Source organism: Emydura macquarii, unplaced genomic scaffold, assembly GCF_026122565.2.
Source record: "Emydura macquarii macquarii isolate MOO-44397 ecotype Brisbane River unplaced genomic scaffold, CSIRO-AGI_Emac_v2 contig_2897, whole genome shotgun sequence".
Taxonomy (NCBI): domain Eukaryota; kingdom Metazoa; phylum Chordata; order Testudines; family Chelidae; genus Emydura; species Emydura macquarii.
Window position 1 is genome coordinate 19,105,613 of NW_027133034.1, and position 26,202 is coordinate 19,131,814.

The 26,202-nt window shown below is 36.7% G+C and overlaps 1 protein-coding gene across 2 annotated transcripts in view; it reads right to left on the minus strand.

Moving 5' to 3' along the window:
• Positions 1-625: 625 nt before the first annotated feature.
• The window catches only part of SLC12A2 (solute carrier family 12 member 2), a 107,517-nt gene continuing 81,940 nt past the window's right edge, over positions 626-26,202 (minus strand). The window contains exons 17-27 of one of the 2 annotated variants that reach the window (XM_067569259.1): positions 22,363-22,503; positions 22,017-22,123; positions 17,697-17,776; positions 14,365-14,505; positions 13,681-13,728; positions 11,113-11,235; positions 10,854-10,965; positions 8,778-8,864; positions 5,751-5,886; positions 4,527-4,594; positions 626-3,545 (exon numbers count right to left, since the gene is read on the minus strand). In XM_067569259.1, coding sequence (XP_067425360.1) covers positions 3,410-3,545; positions 4,527-4,594; positions 5,751-5,886; positions 8,778-8,864; positions 10,854-10,965; positions 11,113-11,235; positions 13,681-13,728; positions 14,365-14,505; positions 17,697-17,776; positions 22,017-22,123; positions 22,363-22,503 — 1,179 coding nt within the window. In that variant the 3' untranslated portion in view covers positions 626-3,409. The remainder of the gene's footprint in view (positions 3,546-4,526; positions 4,595-5,750; positions 5,887-8,777; positions 8,865-10,853; positions 10,966-11,112; positions 11,236-13,680; positions 13,729-14,364; positions 14,506-17,696; positions 17,777-22,016; positions 22,124-22,362; positions 22,504-26,202) is intronic. The other variant, XM_067569260.1, reaches the window with a different exon arrangement.

Sequence of the window (26,202 nt, forward strand, 5' to 3'; positions counted from 1 at the left end):
TCTTATTGCTATATTGTCACTAGAAAGCAACAAAAATATAGGCTTAATACACAACATAGAGGGGTCAAAATGGAAATGTTGGGGGTTACTCCCAAAGGACTCTGCCTATGCCATATGAAAATTTCCAGTTTGTCAGAAAAATATTTAGGAGTTGCATCTAATACTTTGAGAGGCAAAGAAACAAATGGCATTCCTATTGTGAGTACATTTTCAAGTATCTAATATCACATTTAATAAATATTCTATATATTGCTGGTAGGTCTGCATTCTTTCTTGTGGACTCTGAGGAATGGACAGTATTTGTGGGGGGACAGGGAGAGGAGTTGTGTTAACATATATTCCCTTCAAAGGTTCTGCATTCAGCTAAGAAAATTTAGATGCTATTCCTTTTGAAGCCAGCAGACACAATTATTAATTTGGTAGAGGGTAGGTCTGCTACTTGGCAGCAGCACCAGTTGTTTTTCCAAACCATTCACTGGCTAGATAGTAATAAGAAATGTTATATTTAATATAATAGTGGTCACAGAACTGAAGTACACAAATTCATGTATCAGAAATCACATGCCATGCATCAGGAAGGGACTGAAAATATTGCAAACAATTTTTTTTTTTTATAAAAATAGGCTATGTTAGACAATTTTATTGAATTCACTTCCTTTTATTGCAGTGACCCCTCATACAAAGTAGTAACTGCAATATTCAATGTTAAAACATTAGAAAAAGCATTTGTGTGACAGTTACAGTACAGTATTATCAAAATATTACATTTTCAAACCCAGTGGATAACTAAATACCCACCCAAGCTCAAATCTTTAAATTATTTCCATAGTTCATTTTTAAATATGTAATGTCAGAAAAGCATATAAAAAGAAATGTATGTAAAAGTAAAGAAACCTAAATACAGTCAAACATTAATGAACATAAAACAAATAAATAATTGATTTCTTCAGCAATTGTTGCTCTTTCTAAACCCATAAAAATTTCATCTACAGAAATAATGAAATTGCCATGTGTCAATGAGAAATTTTATATTTCAAGTCATTAACAATGATTGGAACTTAAAAAAAAATTTGGCTTCAAAATCAAAGTTTATATAGACTAAATAGAAACTGGAATGACTATGTCACTATATAACATCTGTGGCTAACAAGTACCAGTAACTGTTGAAGTTTATTAGAGTGTGTTACAACAAATGTTGAAACTGTTGATCTGGTGTCTAGTATTAGTGAAGTTCTGAGAGTGCATATGTGAAAAGCATCCTACATTATTTCACAGACTACAATTCCCTCCCTATTCCCAAATGCATATTTAGATATATTTTATATAATTTTATACACATATATGCATGTATACACACACTTCATTTGGTTCCTGCATTACAGATAACAAGCAATGATTTCCTGAATGGGCAAAACTTTAAATAAGTGTACCTGTGCATATTTTCAAGATAGCAGCATTAAGTTCATGCTTTATTGTCCAACTGTTTAAAAAACAAAGAACGAAACATGGCAATGATTCCATGTTCACGGAATAATGTGACAACCCTACCTCAACAAGCACTGCAAAACCTGTAACAGACACAATGATGCTGTCACAAGTTTGTTTGTTTTTCTTTCTGGAAGGAAAAAGCACTTATTAGAATTTGTTTGATTACAAATTGTGTCTTAACTAGGCCCACGTTAGCATTAATTTACTTCGTACTTGGCAGGAAAAAATGCTGCCTTTTAAAAAATTTGAAACAATTTAACTGATTCAGATGCACATTGGTAGACATCAACTGCAAAAATGGAGACTATTTTGTGACTTACCAATGACCTGACGACAGCATATACTGCACTGTGGATAAAGCATAGAACACATCTCCAATTGTAACTACTTGAAGCTGTATCTTGCCTCACAATGATTAATAGCTTTGTCTTTCAAAAGGAACGATTACTGAGCATTTAATATAATGCTATGTAAAGCATAAAAATACATCTTTTCTATGGATCATCTTCAATGAAAATCATTGAAGCACTAGCAATGTGACATGCCAAATACCAATATCTAGACTAGAGGTTGTGAAATGTTTTAGGCAATCCTTCCCTGAAAAATATATAGGAATTTAAAAAATAGTTCACTTTACTCACCTTTGGATAAAGGCTCAAGTGAAGTTTTTTATTTAGGAGACTAAATTGTAAAGTAGTCAAAACATACACTGGAAGGGCACAAAAATTGGCAGTTTTTATTAAACATGAAAAATGTTTAAAGTATCATGTATGATAAGTCTAAATTTCTAGATTAAGCCTGAGTATTTATTTATTAAGACTAAATGCAATGTTTGACAATTGAATGAATTGACCTAAAAACATCTCCCCTAATAACTAGCGGTCCATTTAACCATTTGATGAAATATTCAGAATTTTAGTTTTTACATTTTATATTGGATGGCCTAGAGAGATTCCACATAGTGTTTACAGTATTCTGTTAGATGGCATCACATAGCTCATATTTGCTCCTTCAAGCCTTCCGTCAAATAAACTAAATGACACCAATATCTGAAGGCCAAGAACTAAGACAGGTCTTTTTTTTAAAAAAAAAGACCTTATCTTCAGTCTACAACAGGAGTACAGCTTCATATTAGAGCTACAGAGTGAAGGCTGACACAATAACCTTCATCAAAGTTATAGGGATCACAAATTTTAAATTGAAAGAAGGACACTGTCAAACCTGAGAAAAGGGTCCTCCAAAGATCCTCTTATGTGTCTAGCACAATTAGCTTTAATGGTACAAGTTTAGTAGTACAAAGTCTTGGACAATAACTTTTTTTTTTATTCCATCTGACCTGTCCCCACCTTTGTTTCAAATCTAACAGATATTAAAAAATTCTGAATAGAAAACATACAGTACTAAAAATAATAGCTTGATGGAAGACTGAAAAGCAGCATTCATTTTATTGTAAGATGGAAGAGACTAGAAACTAAAGGAAGTTTGAACTAAAGTCTTAGTTGAAGGCAGATTTTGACATTCTATATAAATTTACCAAAAATAGGGTGTATGGATGCAGTTTGGTTAATTTCAGAAGGCACCTCAAGGCTAAAAGGCTTTTATAAATCTATAATCCTTTCATTGATCAAAAATAAAAACACTTTTATTGCTGCTATTCAAGTAGCAAAGAAAAAGTTTGTTTTCTTGTTCTTCAGTCTAACAAGGAATCCTCCCCATTAAGCAAGATTAAGTTACAGAAGAATTTGAATAAAACTGAAGATTTCACAACTTTAGAAATACAGTGACTTTCCTTGTGTGCTTTCAAGTCAGTGGAATAGCGAAAGAAGAGTCACTTTTTGCCTTTGTGATGTTAATAATCTTAGTCACTCTCCTCCAGGCACTGAAGTACCATTTAATCACAGCTGCATGTTGCGCAATGTGTTTAGGAATAGAAGGTAAGAACACTCTGATGATTCCCACGAACAAGGAGGATTGGTGGCAGGTCTTTTGACAGAGCTTCTAACCAGGCCATGTATAGTGCACTAGATACTGCGCCTTTTCGTGCAACTGGCAAACTCCTACAATTTGCAGAACAAAGAAGAAAACAAATGAAGAGTGGTTTAAAAGTAAGTCAGACTAGTAGTAGTACTGCATAAATAGAAAAATACAATTTAAACTCATAGAAAAGGTGGAAATTACTAAATGTTTAATTCTAACCCATTTCATTTTTTTTTTTTTTTTTTAAGACTACACTTAAGTCAGTTCACAATTCTGAGCGCTAAGAAATTAATTGGTTTTGAGCCAAAATTGTCTTAAAAATGTACATGGACTCAACTGTAATCTATTTTTGACATATCAGGGTTCACCTTTATTCTATCCACTCCTAAAATCTTAACCTCTGCACCAAGAGTTTTCAGCAGGAGCGGGGGGGTGCGGGGACAGGACAGCATTTCACTCATATGGCAGAATGGTTCTCCTCACTTAGTCTCACAGTCTACAGTCATATTATCCTGCCCACCAGCCCCTTCCTCCATATTGGCAGTATCCTTCAATTCTTGCCTCACTGGAACCCATAAAATATTTATTTGTATTGCTCAAGTTTCATCATCTTTTTACTGCTTCAGAGAGCATTGAACAACTTACACAGTTTTGTTCAAAGAGCAGGATGTGTCAAATTAAAAAGAATTTCTACACTGAAGAGTTTGCAATCCAATTGTACTGTAGGGATGGGTACAACAGTACAAAAAATATGTAGTGGCAGGTATGAGCAAACGGGATACATGATAACTGTAGATGGAAGGCTTCATGGAAGATTTTTGTTTTTAAAGAGGAATTTCAAGGAGATAGAGAACAATTAATATAAAAGCAGCAGAATGCCTGTATGAGTCACAAACTAAATTACAAAACACTCTCTCTAATTCTACCTTGCACTCTAAAAGACTGTACCTAGGATAATACACAAAATAAATTGTATTATCTATTAATTCATATAGTAATAGTGTTACTGTATCACAGTGTAAATAGTATAAAAGCCATAAAAATATTCAACCTTTACTTACATTACAATTATATTAGCTGTACTTGAATGTTCCTTCAGCAACTCATTTAGCCTAATCTGGCGATGGCTCTGTAATTAAAATGGAACACACACACCACACCAAAATATTTTGTTAAGAAGATCTATTCATTATTTCAACAATCCAGAATCAAATACAATTTTCATTTATTCAAGAAATGAGCTATAGGGTGCCAAAATGGATTGCCGTGTTGTTTATAAATAATGTATCCCTCCCTCCAACTTTTAATAAATCATTCAGGTTTGTAAAGCAAGCTTATATCCTAGTGTCCAAATTTCAGTGTTTGAAAAAATTTACCCAGACACACTTTTAAGCCAGATGATTAAGTTTAATGTTAACAAAAGCTAAACCAAAAAGGTGAGAGGAAAACCCATCAGAAAAAGAGTCCAGGGATATGGTTTTTTTTGTGAAGAGCCCAGATCTTCCACCTCCTCAGTTGCCCAGAACAAGAGAGGTTGCTGGATTCCTTCCCAGATTTTGTTCTTGAACACTCATGTCAGTTTCTAGCTAGCAGCTGTTATAAAAGTGAAATTCTCTTCCTGGAGGACTTCTGGCTGCTGGAAGGGAGAAGATTCCTTCCTATTCCCCCATACCTCCTCTCACACCCACATCCTAGACCCTCCTGCTGTGAGGTTCCACTATTCTACCCTCCCTCAGCATTCAAGATACTGCTGTGCAGGCCTGTGCCTCTTATCCAAAACTCCTATACTAATCTACACCTTCCCCAAGGTGCCATTCTGGGTCTTCTTCCTCTTCTTCCAGCTCCAGCACTTGCTTCTGCAAAAGTCAAGTTTTCCTAATTCTTGTATTTGCTCTGCTTAAATAGGGCTTGGAACAGCAACAGTAGACCTTAAGAGTTGTTAGTCTCCTGTGTTTATGTTTGCAGAAGCAATCAAGCTGGCTGCAGATTCAGGAAAAGAACACTGCATTGGTCCATACTCGTACTTATTTATAGGGGCCAAAAACTCCTTTTAAATTAATTTCTGCAGTTACTGATGACTTAAGCCCCTGAAGGAGCATTTCCTACTGTACAATGATGAGTGAGCCAATGGATTATTCAAGTCTCTCTCTCTCACTCACATTCAGTAATGGAACAAAGAAGCTAAAAAAAATCAGTTCATTAAAATGGGGTATATGGGACACAGTAGGATCAGCACTCTTTGTCAACATCAATCAACACAATAATTAAAAGATAAGAAGGGGTACCTTAGTTTTGTAAAGCTCAAGTTCATTATCTGTTATTCTCCAAGGCTCATCTTCTTTCATTTTATCTGCAATGTCTTGTTCTTTATCGTCTTCATGGAGTCTGAATGGCTCAACCATTTCTTCAAAAGCTGCAATACTAGAAGGATTTTTAACCAATAGACATTTTAAAAAATAGATATTGGTACACAGAAAAGAGTTTGTGTCAGCTGTGATTTTCCATACAACAGAAAAATATTCTAAACTCTTCACAACTCTTGTATGGTTTGTGGCTAATTATCAGAAGTAATGTCAACTGAAATTCTCATTCCTTTGGTTTGCCCCTAGAACTTCAGGCTGGCCATTTTTACAAACACATCTAAAATGGAAAAGTACAACCACACATCAGTTCAGTTCAGTAGTTTGTTGTACAACAATTGACTATTACACCATTTTAGCCAATTACAGAAAATTCGACAAATGCAGAACTTCTGCATTACTATTGCCTTGTAGACCATATTCTACATGCTAGTGGCAACAATTAGTTATTTATAATCATGTCCTTATTCAAAAGTTAAGTTTGAACAAAAAAACCAAACCCAACATTTTAAAGCTAAAAGAACTGGCAATCAAATTTTACATTTAATGCCAAAATTAATAAGGATATTATATTCTATCCCATGATCACATAACATTCTTAGAAATTTTAACTAAGGACAGAGTGAATAATATTTGCGTTTAGAAATGTATTCAGTACCAGTACATACACATACAAAACTTTAAACACGCTAACCTGTCTGCACCCATCCTTTAGTTCTCTAAAGGACTTCACCATGCAGATGCTTTCAATGGAATAAAAATGTATGCTTTATTTGCAGTTGAACTAACCAGTTTTTGACATGACCTGACTGGTTTCAATAAACAGAATCAGATATATTTTTACTGAGTACTGATTATGCATGTATAAGAGTTATGCACATATATTAAGGGTAGTATAGACCTCAAAATGTTTTGATACTAGAAACCTGCTAGTTTGTGAAAGATAAATTAATAAATAGCACCTATGAATGTTAATATTTTTAAGCAGATATTAACTCTCAAACTTAAATATTGTGGGAAGTGTCTTTTAGATTTCAAAGCTATATAAAGAATTGATTTGTTTTTTCTAACAACAATGGTCTAGACTGAAGATCATTAACAAAGAAGAATGCGCTATGCTGGTTTCACTCCATTAGAAATGTAAGAAAACATTTTTAAAAAGGAAAAAAAAAAAATGACAAGCTTCAAGAGGGAGAGTAACAGCCTTCTGATAAAGAAAATGAAGACGCGTAAACAACAGCCATCAATTTAACTCAAGCAGATTTGAGAGAAATTGGAATTCAAAGAAGTTTTGATGACAAAAGTTTTGGATAAATACATTTTTATCATTCCACATAGATCACACAACACATGATCTCAGAGTGAAGAAATCAGACTAACTCGATGGGTCACCAGTATTAAATGGGAACAAAAAAAAATCCATTTCTGTTTTCCTGCAGTCACTTAGAACTCTATTTCTGCGCTAAAAAGCTCTCTCTAGATACTTCACAATGTAGTCAAATTCACAGCAGCATGCATCCTAGCTACACCTAGGCTGGTGGAACTCAGCACACTTTGGACACACTCACTCCTGCCCTGAGCATGCTTTTTACCCCATGGGGCCATGAAAAGGTGATAAACAGCCAGCTGTACACCATCCAGACATTTGTGATAATTCCCAGCAGCTCACTAGGATAACTTTAAATCCAGTTTGTGCTACTGGACAGGCACAAATGGGACTTCAGAAGGCAGAAGACCTGGCCCACTACATTTATCATGGATGGGTCATACTGCAGGGATGCAGGGACCATTTTGGAAATTTGCTCAAGATGTACCTAAAGCTCATGCCTACTATGCAGATCAAATTTATCTGATATCAAAAATTTCCATAACTATACAGTGAAAGCTAGAAATCTAAGTGGCCTGATTTTCAGAAGGGTTGAATAGTTCTCCCACTGCTGCATTTTAGGACTCTGCAGTTATATTCTGTATCACTTTGTGCCAATTTCTGCAGTAAGTCCCTGAAGATCTTATACATGTGTCTCAAAATGCTTTACCTGCCTCTAACAGCTGTCATATCAATCAGGATATTTAAAAGACAAAACACCAGAGATAATCTAGGATGCTATTATTTAGTTTGTTCATCTACAATGTATAGTTTCAGTATAAATATTTTATCAAAAAAAGTTTCTGATGAGCAATACTTATCCATCAAATTTATGAACATATGCATTAGAACTCAATTTAGGAATTCAAGACAAATATTTCCAGCACCTGCGGGGCTTTGTTGAAAAGCAACTGGTTCAAATTACTCTACTGCATGAATTTTCAAAGACATTTGGACACATATTTTAGATCTTCTATATATACTGGACAAGACTACAGGTGGAAGATGATGCTCAATCTTTTGATGTGTTAGGTCTTCTAGGCACTGGTAGTATTAGGAATCAGCTGTAGTCAGCCAAATTGTTCAAGCTTGAGAAGTGTAAAATATTTAATATGATTCTCTGGATATGATAATTCCAGCAGGGCTTGGATTTTCCCATGCATTTGTTGAGCTAATTTAACTGAAACACAATTTAGAGATCAGGATATGCACATCATGATTTTGGGTTTAGAGATGTATATGAATATGGATAAAACAAGAAAATACAAGTTTTATCTTAGTTTGTGTGAATTCACCCCTCTTTCCATTAGGGTAGAATTACTCTAGATATTAATTCATTTTGTTGAAATTAGAATCTAGCATTTTTGTGGTGTCTCTCTAATTATGAGAGTCTAAACCAATACTGCTTGGCACTAGGAGCTCACCTCCTGTACTGTTCTCTGAAAGCTTTAGTCTTTGTAACCATCTAGCTTAGTTATCAAAATACTTATGCAGAAGAATTAAATACTGCTTTTCATGTTACAGAAGAAAATTAAGAATGCAACTAGTAAATGATGTGTCTTTCTGGAACATTTTTGTCAACTCACTTTTCCTTCTTTGGCTTTGTATTAATATCTCCAAGGACCATTATGTCTGAGAAATCTATCCGAAATTTGCTGAGCAGAGTAGCCATCCTAAATGTAAAAAAAATATAGATATGTTGTTGTATAGTATATTTTGTCAATTAACATTTTTATAGGACTCAAAAGCATACTAAGATTTGTTTACAGAACAGAGATGGACTCTAAAAACAATCTAATTTGGAATTACACAGGTAAGCATAAAAAGAGAGTGAGGCACAACAACAGTTTCAGCAAAAATCATACAAATACTCTAGACATTGGCATGTCTTGATGGCTCATTTAGAAGTATGCTTAAAAAAAAGACACAAAGTTTTTAAGGAATTGAACCCTGTACTGAAAACTGCCCTTAAAAAATTGAGGCATTTTAACACAAAAGAAATGTTTAGTTTGTTATCTGTTTAACACCAGAAGTTGGGATTTCCTGCAACAAAAATTAAATGCCATCTCCAGGTGTTTAAGAGTCATTCAAACAGAAATACTGCTTCAGAGGATACAGGAGTACTTAAGCCAACCCAACTTTTGGACAATGGAATCATTCTAGTTATGCCAAAAGATTCATATGTCATAACTTATTTGTATACTGACCAGCTGTTTTACAGAACTGAACCAACAGGCTTTCCAAACTTTGAATTCCCATCACTAGAAATGCAGCCTTAATTTACTTTAAGTATTCAGGTTTTCAGAAAAGTAACCAGGGAAACTTTAAATATACAAAGAAATTGTAGTGTGCGTGTGCACACACAACTAGTTTCCTTTATATAATCATACCAGGATGTACCTAAGTGTCAGAAACTGTATGGAATACAGTACATGTTGCGGCCATATAAATACTTTTGCATGGCACCAAATATTTGGAGCAGAGGTTATAAAAAGACTGTAGTCTCAACCTCTTCAGTCCTTCTGCTAAACCCAAGAGTCCTATTAGTAGAACTCTGAGGAAAAGAGGAAGATGGAAGAGAATTGTGATTATGTAGAGACTCTTGAGGAGCTGTAGTTACTATAGTAATTTTCTTCTTCTTTCAAGTGGTCTCTTTCTATTCCCACTTGTTTAAGTTTAAGCAAGGACTGGTGAACTGCTCTTCAAAAGTAAACCTCAGATCTAAATGCCACATCAAGAGAGAATACTGATGTGTTAATGTGTGTACAGAATTTCAGGTAGCAGCCTTGCAGATACCTATGAAGGAAACATTAAGGTATGCCATCAATGACACCTTAGTTCCAATAAGAGGGATCTTTAAGATCCTAAAGGTAACTTTCAGTTTCCTAAATGCCATTTCATTCTGTTTAAGGATGTATACAGTACGGGTGCAAAATTTACCACTTTTTTTTTAATATATATAAGTACGTGCCATCTTAAACTAAATAATCAAACTTTTGTAACTACCCTCGATTGTCCTGTATTACTTTTTATGGAAAGGATGAGGAAAAAAAGTATAAATATCCCACCATTCAGTAGACCTGTCAATTTATGGCCCAATTCTGTAGCCTTTTCTTACTAAGGTGAGTAAAGACTGCCAATTTGGGTCCCTATTTCTTTGCTATATTAGATGAGATATTGGGCACCTAACACCTATTGATATTTAGGTGTTACTCTAACCTCACAGAGTATTCTAACCTTGCAGAAGTGGGATAGTTAACACATCATAATGGTTCTTAGACTTAGCTTTGTGGATGCAAGTCAACATTTATAATCTGTTGTGGTTGGGTCATATTAGTTTCAGCTCCTTTTAAAAACAGCAAAAACACAAACTATTTGCGAAATTAAAAAAAAAACATTAGTAAAGGCTAAATTTTCTTTATGCTTTAGAGATTTAATCACAAAGTAGCGTAAAATGTTTCAAAAGTTGTTTGTTATTTTAACCAACAACATGATCATACGCTATATTAACTAGCTCCAATAAATTAGAATTCAGGTATTAGCATCCCAGTTCAAGTGTAACAGAAAAAGGTCATTATTAAATAAGAAAAGCATTTGTTGTGCATGATTACAAAGTTCCATAATATCATAAATGTTTCATTTAAAATTTAAGATTAACTTACGCTCTCCTGTCATGATCTATCCGGTTTATTTTTCCACCAATAAATACTCTGATCTTACAGTCTTTCCATTTTTTCTTGGTTGTCAGAAGATAAGGAATCAACAATGTCAAACCTGCATTAGACCATAATATTTAGGAATACATTGAGTAGTTAATATGTAATGTTAACTTTCTATTTAATAGTGCAAATCCACAATTTATGGATGGCATGATTGATACCCATTGCCAAGTGCTTTTTTCATCATTACAAATTATCTTACCTCCATCATCAAAAAGCCACCAAACATCAATAGTATTTTTGCCTTGTTTCTTCTGAAACTGAGAGCTAGCATCAAGAAGTCTTTGGTCAGCCAAGTTTAAAGGAGCATGTAGACCTTTTGAGTCTAGCAAATTGAGAAAAAAGAATTTGTAAAAGATTTAAGAAAAACTGTTTAATCCCCCCAATCTCACACTCAGCATTGTAGTATTGCTATGTTTTCCAATATTTCTGTGTTAAAAGAAATCTGACTTTAGAAATATTTATTTTCAGACCTTATAGTTTGCTTAAATGGACTTGTAAAAATGTATACTGAGATAAGCTTAAGGAGTTTGCAGATTTCACGAGCTGTTCTGAAAGAGATTAAAAACTCAGCAGACCTCATCAACACGCAGACCTTTGGTGGATAAGCACAGTTTGCAAGGCTCTCTCTCTCTCTCTCTCTCTCTCCACTTATGGGTCCCTCAGTCTGGTCCAAACATCAAAAACATACTTCAGAGCAACAGTGGGTGTACTGTTGCTGCTCCATGTGTATCTCATACTGAAGAGGAGACCTGCTAGTCTTCTTTCACCAAAACACATCTGTGGGTTCTTTAATATTGTCTCAAGCTTTTTACCAAGACAAAATATTTTAGAAAACACCACTTCTGAAATATTATTTTAATTTCTTAACTTCCTTAATGCATCTGCATTTTTAAAAAAAAGTAAGGTTGTAAACAGAGTCCATTTTGATGCTTAATATTTTACTCGTGGGGGAATTCTGCACCAAAAAATTTAAAATTCTGTGCATAATTTTAAAATTCTGCAAAAATTCTTCATATTTTATTTGTCAAAATAACACAACATAATCACACCAGTTTCAATTATTTTGGTAATTTATTTCAAAGTACCTGTCAGCAAGCATGTCTATAACAATACAGACAACAAACGATTCCCCCAGGAGTGAAGAGTTAAAGAAGCCCTACGACAACCCTATTCCTATCTCTCTTTTATGCTTTTGTTGGGCACCTAGGTCTGGGTGTGTGACACGTGCCATCTGTGCACATCTTGGGGGAAACCTCTGCCCCTCTGGCCTCAGACACCCACCCCTCATAGTCCAGGGATCCAGAGTGAGAAACTGATGCTGGGTCCCAGACTTGTATAGAGTTTCCAGCATGCCCCCTCCTTCCTTCAGGGCATGCGAAGAACTGCAGCTGCCAGGAACCCTCCAGCTCCCTCCCCCTCCCATCCACAGTGTCTTCTATTTGAAAACCAGGGAGCTGGGCTCTGCCAGGTCCAGTGGCCCCTAGTGGCAGCCAGCAGCTCTGCCGCACGAATTCTGCAGAGAAAAATTAAATTCTGCATGGACCATTCTGCACAAATTCTGCATTGCACAGTAGCACAGAATTCCCCCAGGAGTAGTATTTGTCTAGTACTTTACGTACAGAATAAAGACTGTTTTTGTAGGTCCCGGGGCTTACAAAAATTTTACAGAACATTTAGTTGCTGCAATTAAAAAGGTGACATTTTTAGTTAAGATAGTGAAGCTATATATATAAAACTGAGAAAGAAACTAAATGACATACTGAATAAATCTAACAGACACAGGTGAGATGGATGGATAAAAAACCTTCTACCCCCTTCTTCTTAATCAAACTTAGATTTGGATACAGCAGACAGTTTACTTGATATTTAGTTCATAAACCAAAAGGTATGATTTTTTTTTTAATTAAATTCCTAGTTTGGACTACAATTAACTGAATTAATAAATTTATATAAATTTTGGTCAGTACACAATAGTACAGCATACTGGCACTTTTCCCAAGCCACCATCTTGTCTCCACAATCTCTGCTTTCATTTAAAAAATGATAAGAGTCTCCAGCTGTTATAATTGTGAAGAAAACCTCAAATGTGAACAGAGGATAATGGATAAAGCAATGTTTGCCTGAATCTGTGGAGAGCCTGGAACAATAACTGAAAAGTGTGAGTAGCCCCATTCATTTCTGTGAATTATTCACTAAGATGCTCAATTGTGATAAACTGAGTATAACATAGTTAACCATTTCATTGCTTGTGGAAGCATGAACTGAGCTGCATGGTCTGAGTGATGTCTCAGATGCTATAGTGATGATCTTATTAAAAACCTATACAGAAAGGAATAAATTAGAATTCTGGCACTAGAACTGAGTAGCATTTCAGAAAGTTTCCTTCCTTTCACCCCAAATCAAGGAGCACAGAGAGGCATGTGAGCGTCATTAAGGAACCCAGCAGACCTCATGGACACATTCAAACCCCACTGAGGTAGAACCAAGTTCAGGAAACTTCATAAAATATGCACAGTCATATTCTGAACATATGCACACCTATTAGATGCAGTGACTGTTTCTGCCAACTCATGTGAAGAGAGCTTATTTCATGGGAGGACAGAGAACCACCACAATTTGACCCCTGAATTTTCTACTCCAAGTTCAACAGACACCCATGGTACCACCTCAAAGGTTGACACTCTATACATTAAGGAGTGAGAAAAAAGAAAATTGAAGGTAGCAGTATGGAAAAAATGGATTATAACAAAAAGATGGAAATGCCTGCCTTTTTTCAACAGTGGTTGTGTTGGAGTCTTGCCATCTTCTTCCTCCTCTGGAAGATGTTTAAAAAAATACAAAATAAAGATTAATATCTTTTGTGATGTTAATGAAGATACAAGTAGTGTATACATTTGGAAAATGAGGCATAAAATGAAGCAGCACACCATGAGAAAATAACCACAATATGGATGAGGTCTACCATTTCCTGCAATAAGGATTAACTCTTAAAATGTATTAATACTTCACACAGCCGTAGGGTTTGTCTTAAAAAAAAAATTAAAACCCATTTCCTCCATAAATTAATGCAACGTGTCAAGTCATTTTAAAATGTGTTCTTAATGTGCATTTAATTAAAATGTTCTAATTTAAGGTCAACATTTCCTAACCTTGGTAGTCTTAAAGTTAAGCTTGCATATAAAGATTTGGCCTACGTTTCAAATAGTGGTTAGTGCCTACAGTTCTCACTATCTCTACAAAAAACAACTCAAGCTTCTTATTTAGGAGCCTAAGATCTTGAAACCTAACTTTATGCATCAAGGATTTAAAATTTTTGTTTACACTTCCAAAGTGACTACTCAAATAATATACAGAGAGTATAAATGCCTGGAAAGTCCAAGACAAAAACAATAACTTGTAATTCAATTCTGTAAAAAGAATGGTTCAATCTCACACCTAACTAGAAAATTACCTTTATGCAGACCAGGAGTTTTTTCACTCGATGGTGGAGAAAAAGCCTTAGATGTGTGTGTCTCAGTCTTCTTGCTATAGTCCACATTTACTACAACTTCCTTTGAACTTGGAGATTTCTCTTGAGAGGACAGTAATTCTTCTGTGAAGAGAAATGAGGAGATAAGAAATTTATATCAATATTAAACATCAAACATACTTTTAGCTTGTAAAAATGTTATGGATAATTAATGACGTTAACAGATTATAAAATAGTTGTTTTTCTCCGAAGTACAACTTAATGAACAGCAGCAACATGCTAGATACACAGAAATTCTACCTCTGAAAGCATGGAATTATTCTCATTTAGTTTCCCTGATTATACCTCTTCAAATTCTATAGGTGTTGAACTACATAACTCTGTACAGACAGAGCTAGTCCATCTCTATGAAGCTGGAGAAAATAAGGGGTTTAAATCCAAACTGTTAGTACAAGAAGGAAACTGAAACCTGGGGCCTTTGGTATAAAATAGATACTAAAAATCTATGATCAATTTCTATCCCAAGCTGAGCATTCTTCCAAAAATACTAAGAATCACAGTACTACATTTGTATAAAGTTGCTTGCTGAAGGTGGCTAGTTCAAAATCTAGCAAATAAGAATACACCTCCTTTCAGCAGACAAGCTCAGGCAAAGGCCTTTTTTGACAGAAGAGGACAAACACTAACAAATTTAGTTGAGTATTGCTGTAATAGAAAAAGATACAGTAATGCTAAAAACATGGTCAAAAACTAAATTCTCAGCCCAGAAGTTATCAGTTAAATCAGCAATGGGTCCAGACTGTCAAGACTGCCTTAAATTTGAGACTGGTGCTAAAGCTGTCAGGAACATATGATCCCTGCTATAAGGTATTGTACTGAAGAACTGCCTATTAAGACTGCCCAACACTTCCCATTATAAGCCCTGGTTTTCAGTTGCTTATAAGTTTACCAAACTAACTATTTGAGCTAAAGTTTTCTATGCCAATTGTCTGCCTCAGGCTGAATTTTTTGGGAAAGTTTTAGCCAAAATGGTTCAGCCACTATGGCTAGGAAAAATGGTTGTTCTGCTTATGTTAACTTTGTCAAGATTTTATTTGAAAAGTGCCCCTCTGCTTTGAAATGGCCTTGAAGTTTGGCAGTGGGTGATCTTTTTGTCAGGGATCTGCTTTTGCTGTTCTCCCAAAATTCACCCAAATCCAGTCAACTTTTTTTAAGCCTCTGAAAAAAATCTGTTTGCACAACACATACCTCATGGAATTTAGCTGCTAAGTTCATGCTCCAGCCCAGGGATGAGAAGGATTTTCCCTACAATGCATCTCTGGGCTGCTTTAGACCTGAACCCAGCAGGTTGTGGGCAAGACTGAAACTGGATGAAACCAGGAGGCAGGAGAGAAGATTAAGAACATAAGAAAGGTCATACTGAGTCCATCTAGCTCAGAATCTGACAGCAGCCAATGACATACTTCAAAGGAAATGAACAGAATAGGGCAATCATCAAGTGATCCATCCACTGTGGTCCAGTCCCAGCATCTGACAGTCAGAGGCCTACGGACCCAAAGCATATATAGGGTTGCATCCCTGACCATCTTGGTTAATACCCATTGAAGGAACTATCCTCCATGAACTTATCTAATTCTTTTTTGAGCCATTATATAGTTTCAGCCCTTCCTAACATCCCCTGCCAATGAGTTCCACAGGTTGACAGTGTATTGTATGAAAAAGTACTTCCTTTTGTTTGTTTTAAACCTGCTACCTATTAATTTCATTAGGTGACCCCTAGTTCGTGTTTTGCGTGAAAGGATAAGTAATACTTCCTTATTAACTTTCTCCACACCATTCATGATTTTATAGACCTCTATCACATCCTCACCTTAGTCATCTATTTTCCAAGCGGAAAGTCCCAGTCTTTTTAACGTTTCTCATATAGGACTAGGATGTGTTAGGCAAGGAGACTAGGGAGAAGGAGCTGGGTGTTTGGGGAGTAGACTGAGGCTGGGAGCCCCGAGGGGTGAAAATTTGGACTGGCTGGTCAAAGAGACTGGGATGAAAAGCCTGAGGACTGGAGACTGGGACTGGCTAGCTGAGGAGCACAGGACGGGCTGTGGAACCTGAGGTGGAGAACAGAAAGAGGAGAGATTGGAGGTGATGGGGCAAAAGGGATCACACTTAAGGAGAATAGGCAGAAGCGCTGTGCTCACTAGAGCACACTCCACTACAGAGTTTGGAATGGAAACCAAGATTCCTGAGTCTTACCATTCTTCTCCCACAAGGAAATATCTGGGAATCCCTCTAGCAAGATATTTTATCCCCCCTCTAATGCTGGTCCACGTAGAGAATGACGGCCTACTTCTGCTATCAGTTACTTAATTAGCACAAGTGGCAGAGGTCTTTGTGGCACATCTAAAGATTCCAACTCTGCTAAAGACAAATGTAGGTGTCAGTATGATGCCACCTGATAAAATTTGTTTTTTCAATTTTCTTTTTTTTAAACCTAGGAAATTATACATCTGAGAATTACATTAAAAGAACATGATTAAGGTTACAAAATCAATACATGTCTGAATTAAAATTGCAACTCCATGATAAGCTAGTATTAGATCATGTAATTAAAATTAAGTGTTTGATTTTGCTACCCATATACTGTTCCTTTAAGATAATGATTAATAAAGACAAAAACTAAGTATATGTACTACGTTCTTTGAATCTCCACTAAGCTTTTGCATTAGAAATGTATTTCCTTTGTTGTTTTGTATTTGTCCAACATGGATATACCATCTACAGCCTTTTTATATCACTAGAATGATGTAGTCTGCAAAAAATTGCCATGAAAGAACCCCAAATTTCTTTGATCATGCACATTTTGTTAAATGAAGTTTAATTTTCTATACTGGATAGTTTTCTAATATGTAATATTGATTTTCTGACCTCATCTGAGTTTGAACATGTATTAGTAAAATATTAAATTCTTGGAGCAATTTAAGTATGTAGGTGGTTGCAAACTGAGAAGTAAGCAATATATGTAGAGCTTTTTCTAAAAGAAATTACAACACAAAGCATAGAACACATCATTAAAATCAACTCATCAGTAACAGAAGTCACACCTACTCCATTTAATTTTCTTTTGTACAAGATTAACAAAAGCATTTTTAAAATTGACAAAATATTAGAAGTAATTTTAAACACCAAATCTCTATACTTGTTGGAGGCATAATAGTTTATAGAAATACATAACCATTCATTGAAATGATGTCCAGAAAACTGTAAAATTTGACTGTTCTATTTTTCCCTTTTATAGGAGGCCAAATAAATCTTACCTTGTCCCTGAAGGTGAGAAATATCCAAACCCTCCTTTAGGCGGATGACAACTACACCATACTGAATGTCAAAGGCATCACTGTAAAAGAGTTTAAAAAGTTGCATTTTTGTCTTGTTCTATTTTTATTTCTTTATCCCAAAACTATAGCAATTGAGATTTTTCTTGGGCTTAAGCTTCATGCACATAAATTGTTTGGTGCATCTCAGATTTCAAGTCCCAAACTATTAAGACACTTCAGAAGACTGAATGAATACCATATGCTGAAATGTAATGGACAGCAACTGTCTCAATTTCACTTTCTTTCTATATTGCAAACAGCGATGAAATGAAATACAAACAAACCATTCTGAGTTCCATGGGAAAGGTGAAAGCATGTGTGGGACATTTAATCCTTTTGAGTAGTACAGACAAATTCTTTTCACCAAAAGTACTTTAATAAGGAGACCCCCTAACTTGAGAACTACAAATTCCAAAGAAGTCTCTGAAAACTGTAAGCACTGAAAAAAGTTTAACTGAAAAAATATACAAAGTAACAATAATTTATGCAATGTGCATGGAATTTAATGGTAACTATATTTACAAATTATAGTGTTCATAATAAAGAAGTTAGGTTTCAAGACAAGTTCTAGCTAACTCTGGTTTCCCATTATGTGAAACTTACAGGGAAAAAATTCTCTCCTTAAAAAAACAAACAAACAAGGAAATTAAGAGGACAAACTTTGTTAACAAAAAATTAGGCGGTAGGTTTGAATACAAGTCAGGAGAGGCCAAATCAAAGTTCCAGTAACAAAGTAGCTTACCCATATTGCACATTTTGTATTAATATTCTAACACTGATGTCAAATAAAGTGTCACAGCATCAGAAAACATCCAACCAATAATGGCAAACAGCTCTTGAATCTCTCTGGCAGAAACATCCTAAAGATAGAAGGCAATTTCTTCCAGCCCAAGTGGATTCACAAGCTCGCGTGGAAATCACCAGACAATGTGACCATCAACCAGACAGAGCTTGTTTGTATATCTAAGAGATGGGCATCTTCTCTGAGGGATGTCAGAGTCAGCAGAGGAACAAATGTTAGCTCAGATCATTATCTTTAAGTGGCCATGTTGCAACTTAAAGTCAAAAAGATCAGAAAGATGGAAAAAAGAGCATCATAGAAATAGAGCAGTTCGAAAGCAAAGAAATGCATATCAGATTCCACTTAGCAACTGTTTGAGTGTTTTTAATAGGACCAGGCTGATGAAAGTCTGAAAGACACATGGTCAAAATGGAAGATGGCCATTGAGATAGCAGGGGATATGGTAAGCCACCAAAGAGGGCAGAAGAAAGATGCATGGATTATATCTGGACCATGGGCAACAACTGATGAAAAGAAAGCTCTGAAGGTAAAAACATAACAGTACAAGACACCAGTAGAACTCTTCAAGGCTGATGCAAGATACAGAGAAAATGACAAAGAAATAAAGAAGAGATGCAGGCAAAAGAGAAATGACTGGGTTCAGAAGAAGGCTGCAGAAGACTATATGCAGGGAGACTATAAGCAATGCTACACAATGGTGAAAGGTCTCCCACAAAGAACTAGACTGTCAGAGGTGATGTCCATGAGGAACTCTCCATGGACGGATGTTGAAAATGCATGACGAAAAACCCAGAGGCTGGAAAGAAGATTTCCATTCTATATTAAACTGTCTACAGCTGATCATCATGCACAGGTTCAAGAGAAATGTTAACACTAAGTTAGATATAGCAGAGGGATCAACAATACCTGATGAAATTAAAGCCACCATCAGAGGCCTCAAATGGAGGAAAGCTCCTGGGGTTGACAAAATTCAAGCATAGGTACTAAAGGTGGGAAGCAAAGTTCTGTTTGAGCAGTTAACAAAATTCTAACAAAATATGGGAGAAAGAACAAGTGCCACAAAAGACTGGAAGGATGGTATCATTGTGAAACTGCCAAAAAGGATGATCTTACTCAGTGCATGAACTGGGGAGTTATTGCATTACAATCCATCCCAAGCAAAAGTATTGGCTACCATTACGCTGAATAGAATGAACGAGGAAGTGGATTAAACATTACAAGAACGGGCTTGGGGCTCTCTTCAAGAGGATAATGTTATGAACACATTCACTCTTCAACAGATCACCGAAAAAGCTATTGCTTGGCAAAAATCTATCTTAATCAACTTTATCGACTTTAAGAAAGCATTCAATAGAGACTCCATGGAGTATTGCTAAAAGCTATGGAATACCAAACAAGCTGATCAGCATAAAAGGAATTTATATGATGGAAATAGATGTGCAGTAAAAAAGGGTTACTTACCAGTAACTGCTGTTTTTCAAGATGTATTGCTTATGTCTATTCCATTATGGGTCCGTGCACGGAGGCGTGCACACACCTACAATGGAATGGAGATGAGCAAGCACTTGAAGAAGAAGATTAGTTACAGGTCAGGGTAAGTGGTTTGATATTGTGTCTGGAATTAGACAAGAGTGTGTTATCACCAATTCTCTTTGCATTAAAAAAAAGTCTAGGGGCTGGCATCACTTGGTAAAAAGTATCATAACTAGTGAGCAACCACAGTCAATGTCGGAACTTGACTACCTGATGTGTCTACAGCACAGGAGGAATTAGGGTCTAAGGATAATGTAGTAAATAAGTTATTGCCCTGCTGAAGTCAATGGAATTAGAATTTCACTTATTTTCTTTACTGGAACCTTAACTCTTAACATTTCTGACTAGGTTAAAAAAATATTAAGGTGGCAAAAGTTTTTTGCATTTATTATTAGAGCTTAGTTCACCCAGGAAGATTATTGACCCATGGGTTGAAAATGTGACTAATAGTCAGATATGAAGCCTGAAGCCACAAGCTGAGTATATTATTGCCAATTAGAAATCACTTTCAACTCTGGAGTCAGTACATTTCACAAATTAAAACTCTAGACATATAATTATTCTATTATACTCTTGTCTCTAAATGTGTTTCACCTGTTACTTTCTCTATTTCAAATGCAGAAGTTAACATGATCCTCTATTCCAATAGAAGAGTTCTTTCAGCCACAAGCAATTTCAACCAAAATAGTGGACAACAAAAAGTTTATTTTTTTCATAATCTTTGGTGCTCCTGGTTTTTTTTAAATCATATTTGTCTTAATTACAATCTTTAACATCCCCTCCTATAATTATCACTTCCTACAAAGTAGCTGAAAAGCCAAAGGAGCAGTATGACTATAGACAAATGCTGCAGTGCATGGAATACATCTAAATTTCTCAGATTAATATTAGCAGTTTTCCTGCAGCACCAGTTAGTTATTCTGTGCTAAAGCTTTCCCTTAGCCAGAATTAACCTTATAAAAGGAACTGACAAATTACCCAGGAATTTCCTGTTTCCAGCAGCTTGTAAGATATCACCTTATTCAGGGTTCTGACAGTCTTAGGGTACACACAGGAACAAGATATTTAAAAAAATTCAAATAAAAAATTATGTCATCCCTTTACTGTACTAAAATCTACAAGAAATACTGTAACTACTAGCAAATACAAAGTTTAGTACTGAAGATATAAATTCGGCATAAGAAGTTTTAAGAGTCATTTAGCATAGGTAGATTTATCAAAATTTATGTTTAAACTGCATAAGAAATTAAAGGAAAACTCTGCTTTCAATGGAGTACATACTCTAATGCACTCAAAGGGTTGACAAATAAGACATTCCACTAGCTCAAGCTCCAAAAATAACTCAACCCTTAGAAATACAACTCAACTACTTCTGAATCTAAAAAATGTGATTACTGTAAAATTTTAATGTATTTAAAGTTTTTAAAAGCGTATTATGCTAAATTCAGATTTTGTAAGGCACATCATTTGAGGCCACAAGAACTTCTAGGACATCTTTTCATCACTCCCACAAAGTACACTGTTGATGTGAACTTTCACTTCAGTTAAGAACACATACCAGCCTACACACTTGCAAGCACAGTCACAACCCTTGTGCACATTGTGCACAAAGGACTCTTCTAGAGCTACTGATTTTAATAGAGTAATAGCTGACCATCAATAATACCTACCCCACATTGAAAAACAACACTGAAGTATTAGATGATGTACCCATTTTTGTACATTTACTGAGATTTCAATATTAATTATTTGAAAACAGCATGTTTGGAAATACTTGGAAACAGTTTGTCACTAGTTCAAAATATTCATCTAAAAGCTTTGATTATTAAATTCTTCTAGCGGTACAAGAAGTTCTTCCGATTACATATTCTTGTTTACTATATTCGGTAAAAAGAACAGTTCTAAGTTCTGCATTTTATACTCACTGAAATAAATTGATATAGGTTTCCACATCCCTCATGTCAGCTTGTTTCCAATCTTTTTTAAATCCAACAACAAGAGTGTTTGGTCTCATTCGACCCAGACCAACAGCCTAAGAACAAAGCCAATCAAGCATTTTAAAAATACTAAAAAGTATCATATTAACTGAAGGTTAAAAAAATGTTTCTTACTTGTGCAAAACTATTTTTTAAATAAAATAATCATAGTAGCATGCATAACAATTACATTTCAATACATATGCTTGAAAGTGTAAAATATAAAATACAAGAATGTTTGTATTTTTGAGGCCAACCACCCATTAGCGCCAACAAAATCACAACAAAAGTGTACCTGCATCAAATACTGTCCCCCATCTCTCAAATCCTCTGCGTGGACTGGTGCATAAAAGGCCTTCATTTTGTTTTTAATAAGCCATCGCTGATATCTGGCCAAGTCGGTTGCTAATTCTTTCATAGCTTGCCTGCGAGGGCCCTTTTAAAAAAAAAAAATGTACTGCTATTAGTCTAAAGTACATTTTAGAATAATCACTACTAATTATTTTCTGAAAAATAGATTTCCTTTGTATTGTTGCATGAATGCATTGATAATTAACCCAGAAATCAAACCTAATACACTTCAAGTTCAAAAGATATTTTTGTCACTTCAAAATGAGAGACGTATCAACACAAAATAAAATTGACTCAAAGCACTAATAGGTCTCTCTTTCTTAGATACGCACTTCCTATGCTTTATTGGGACAAAAATTCTCAAGCTCCAGTTGCTTCACCAGCAGGCTGCACAGGCTTGTCCTTTTGCTCAGATATAAAAGCCAGTAACTGCCATAAAAATGACAAGGGCATTTTTGTTTTGTTTTTTAATAGTGAAAAAACAGATATAGGCATAGCTATAGGCTAAGTACACATCAGGTTTTGTGTGGCTGCTTGTGTCCCATCAAATGTAACTGAAATTGGTGTTCTGCTTTAACTTCCATATAAAGATGCTAGTCTTCTCTACTGTGGCAACCTCTACCTTAAATAAACCCAGATCTCAGCCACTGCTGAGGCTGTCCTGTGGCATCTAACTAACTGTTATCTGCCAGATTCAACAACACATGAAGAAGTTGGCAGCAGAAAAAACAGTTACCTACCTTTTCGTAATTGTTGTTCTTCGAGATGTGTTGCTCATGTCCACTCCAAGTAGGGTGTGTGAGTGCCGCATACACAGTTTTCAGAAGGTTTTTCCCCTAGCGGTACCTGTTGGGTTGGTGCAAGTGCCCCCTGGAGTCGCGCCTCCATGGTGCCGTGCCCTGCTGACCCACTGCCTCTTCAGTTCCTTCTTGCCAACTGGCTCCAACAGAGGGGAAGGCAGATGGAACTTGGAAGGGACATGAGCAACACATCTCCAACAACAACATTTACAAACAGGTAGGTAAATCACTTTTTCTTCTTTGAGTGCTTGCTTATTGATTCTAAGTAGGTGATTCCCAAGCTGGATGTGATCCATGATGAAATCCTCTAGAATGACACGGGGAGACGCTTCATCCTGATGCTCACAGACCCGCTACCAGGAATAGGGCCACCATCCCTTGCCTGCTGCCGCCACTGCCACTGAGAACAGGGCCAGACACCCTTGCCGCCGCCACTGCACTGCCACTGGGAACAGGCTTGCAAACTCCTCCACCTCCTGGCAGCTGCTCCAGCACTGGGAGAGGGGCAGGTAAAGATTTGGCACAGCCCTTGCTGAAGGTTGCCAACCCCTTCATTAGAGGTAAAGAAGCGAGCATATTGCTAAGGGCTCAAAAGGAGGCCCCATTAGCCTGGAGAGAACCAGGTTAAAGTCTCATGCCGATACTGGACGGCAAACTTGAGGTTACAGCCTGTCCAGGCCCTTGAGAAAACAGGTCACCATCTGATTAGCAAAGACTGATCCAACAATCTGTCCCAGGATGGAGTAAGAGATTGCCGCTAGGTGCACCTGTATGGATGACAGTGCCAGATCTAGCTGCTTCAAATGCAGCAGATAGTCCAAAATGAAAGGTAATGCTGCTTGCGTCTGCCTTGGCCAAGTGGAAAACCTCCTCCTTCCCTTCTGCCTTGTCCAAGTGGAAAACGTCCTCCACTTGGCCAAGTACATAGCCCTGGTGGACAGTTTCCTGCTACTGGGGAAAATCTCTTTGACAGGCCCCAAGCATGCAGACTCCATGGGATTTAACCATGAAGCTTCCACACCGTGAGGTGGAGAGACTCAAGGTTGGGATGTTGGAGGCAGCTGTAATCCTGTGTGATTAGGTCCAGCATCAAAGGCAGCGTGACTGGAGTGACTACTAACAGTTCCGGTAGCATCATATACCAATGCTGTTAGGGCCAGACTGGGGCGATCAGTATGACAAGCTCTTTGGCCCTCCTGATTTTGAGCAGAACCTTGTGAACGAGCAGGAAAGGCAGGAAAATGTAAAGCAAGTGGTCCTTCCAAGGAAGCAGGAAGGTGTCCCCAATCAAGTCCGGGCTGTGGTTCAGGAATGAACAAAACTGTTGACATTTCCTGTTGAGTCTTATTGCGAACAGACCTACTTGGGAAGCTCCACACTGTGGGAAGATGCTGTTCACAATGTCTGGGCGAATAGGCCATTCGTAGCAGCAGAACAATTTGTGGAGATGGTAGACCAGCTCGTTCTGGGATCCAGGGAGGTAAGAGCCTCTAGGTGTATGGAGTGAGCTATGCAGAAATCCCACAGCTTGAGGGCTTCTTGATATAGGGGAGAGGAGCGTGCTCCACCCTGTCTGTTTCTATAAAACATCACCGTTGTATTGTCTGTCATGACTGATATTCATCTGCCTTGTAGATGGGACCAGAGTGTTTGGCATACTAGGCGAACCGTTTTCAGATCCCTGATGTTGATGTGGAGCAATAGCTCTGCTGGAGATGAGAGGCTTCGAGTCTTGAGAGGTCCTAGATGTGCTCCCCACCACAACGCTGATGTCTGGGGGTACAGACACAATGATGGGTAGCGTCTAGAGAAGGGCACTCCTGCACATACTGATTGAGGGTGGAGCCACCACAGAACTGACTCGCTCCGGCGGGGAAGTGAAACTACCTTGTTTAGTTTGTCTCTGTTTGGCTGGTATGCTGATGACAGCCAAGCCTGGAGAGGACAGAGCGCATCATCACGTGATGGACCTCATATGTGCAGGACGCCATGTAGCAAATGGTATGGTAGCATACCATCATGGTAGCAAACCATCTGAAGTCCTCTATGATGGAGTAAATAGTCTGGAAGCCAGACCTCCTTTGTCCTTTGGGATTAGGAAATATTGGTAGTAAAATCCCTTTCCCCTTAGTTCCTGAGGAACTGCCTCTACTGCACCTATTCTTAGGAGTCTTTGTACCTCCTGCATAAGAAGTTGCTCGTTAGAAACTTCAAATACAAAACAAAATTTAAAAATAAACATCTTAGAAAATAGTCTGAACTTGGTAATTTACACTGGTATTTTTACAGAAACTCAGGAGAGTTGATGCCCTTTTCCTACTGAATTTCAATAGAATTTGGATGCTTAAGTCCCTTTGGCTGCTTTGAAAATCCCAATCTTAAAGAACTAAATATGAATATGTAGTCAAAACAAAATTAGAAATTTTAACTATGATCAAAACTGATTTATTAGGTGATAACTTCTATGGAATAAGGAATGTGACTTTTTTAGTTTGTACAGCACCTCACAAAACCAATCCCAACTGATTCCTCTGTGCACGACTGAAAAAAGTGTTAAAGCTATATAAAAGACCAAATTTTGATCTCTGTATCACACCAACAATTGCATGTTTCTGGGACAATGGAGATCACAAAGCTTAGGAGAATGTGAGAGAACCTGGGACAAAGTGTACTCGGTCAAGAGGATCCAGTTATGGAAAAAACTTTCAGAGAAGATTAGGCAAATTCAGTCTGATCATATTTATGAAATACTGCAAAAACTAACTCTTCAAAAAGGCCTTTCCTCTATAAGAAAGGCATTCAATACAGTCATTGCCACCCCCTTTGACGCAATAAAGCCCCATACCAAAACCTCCCCTGCCCCCAAAAGAAACTAATAAAATCTAAAATCATAAGCAATTCTAATCCAAGCAGAGAGATTTTATGATAAAAAGGAAGAAGAGACTCCTAGAAGTCCAACAGGGACTTTCCTATTGCTATGGATT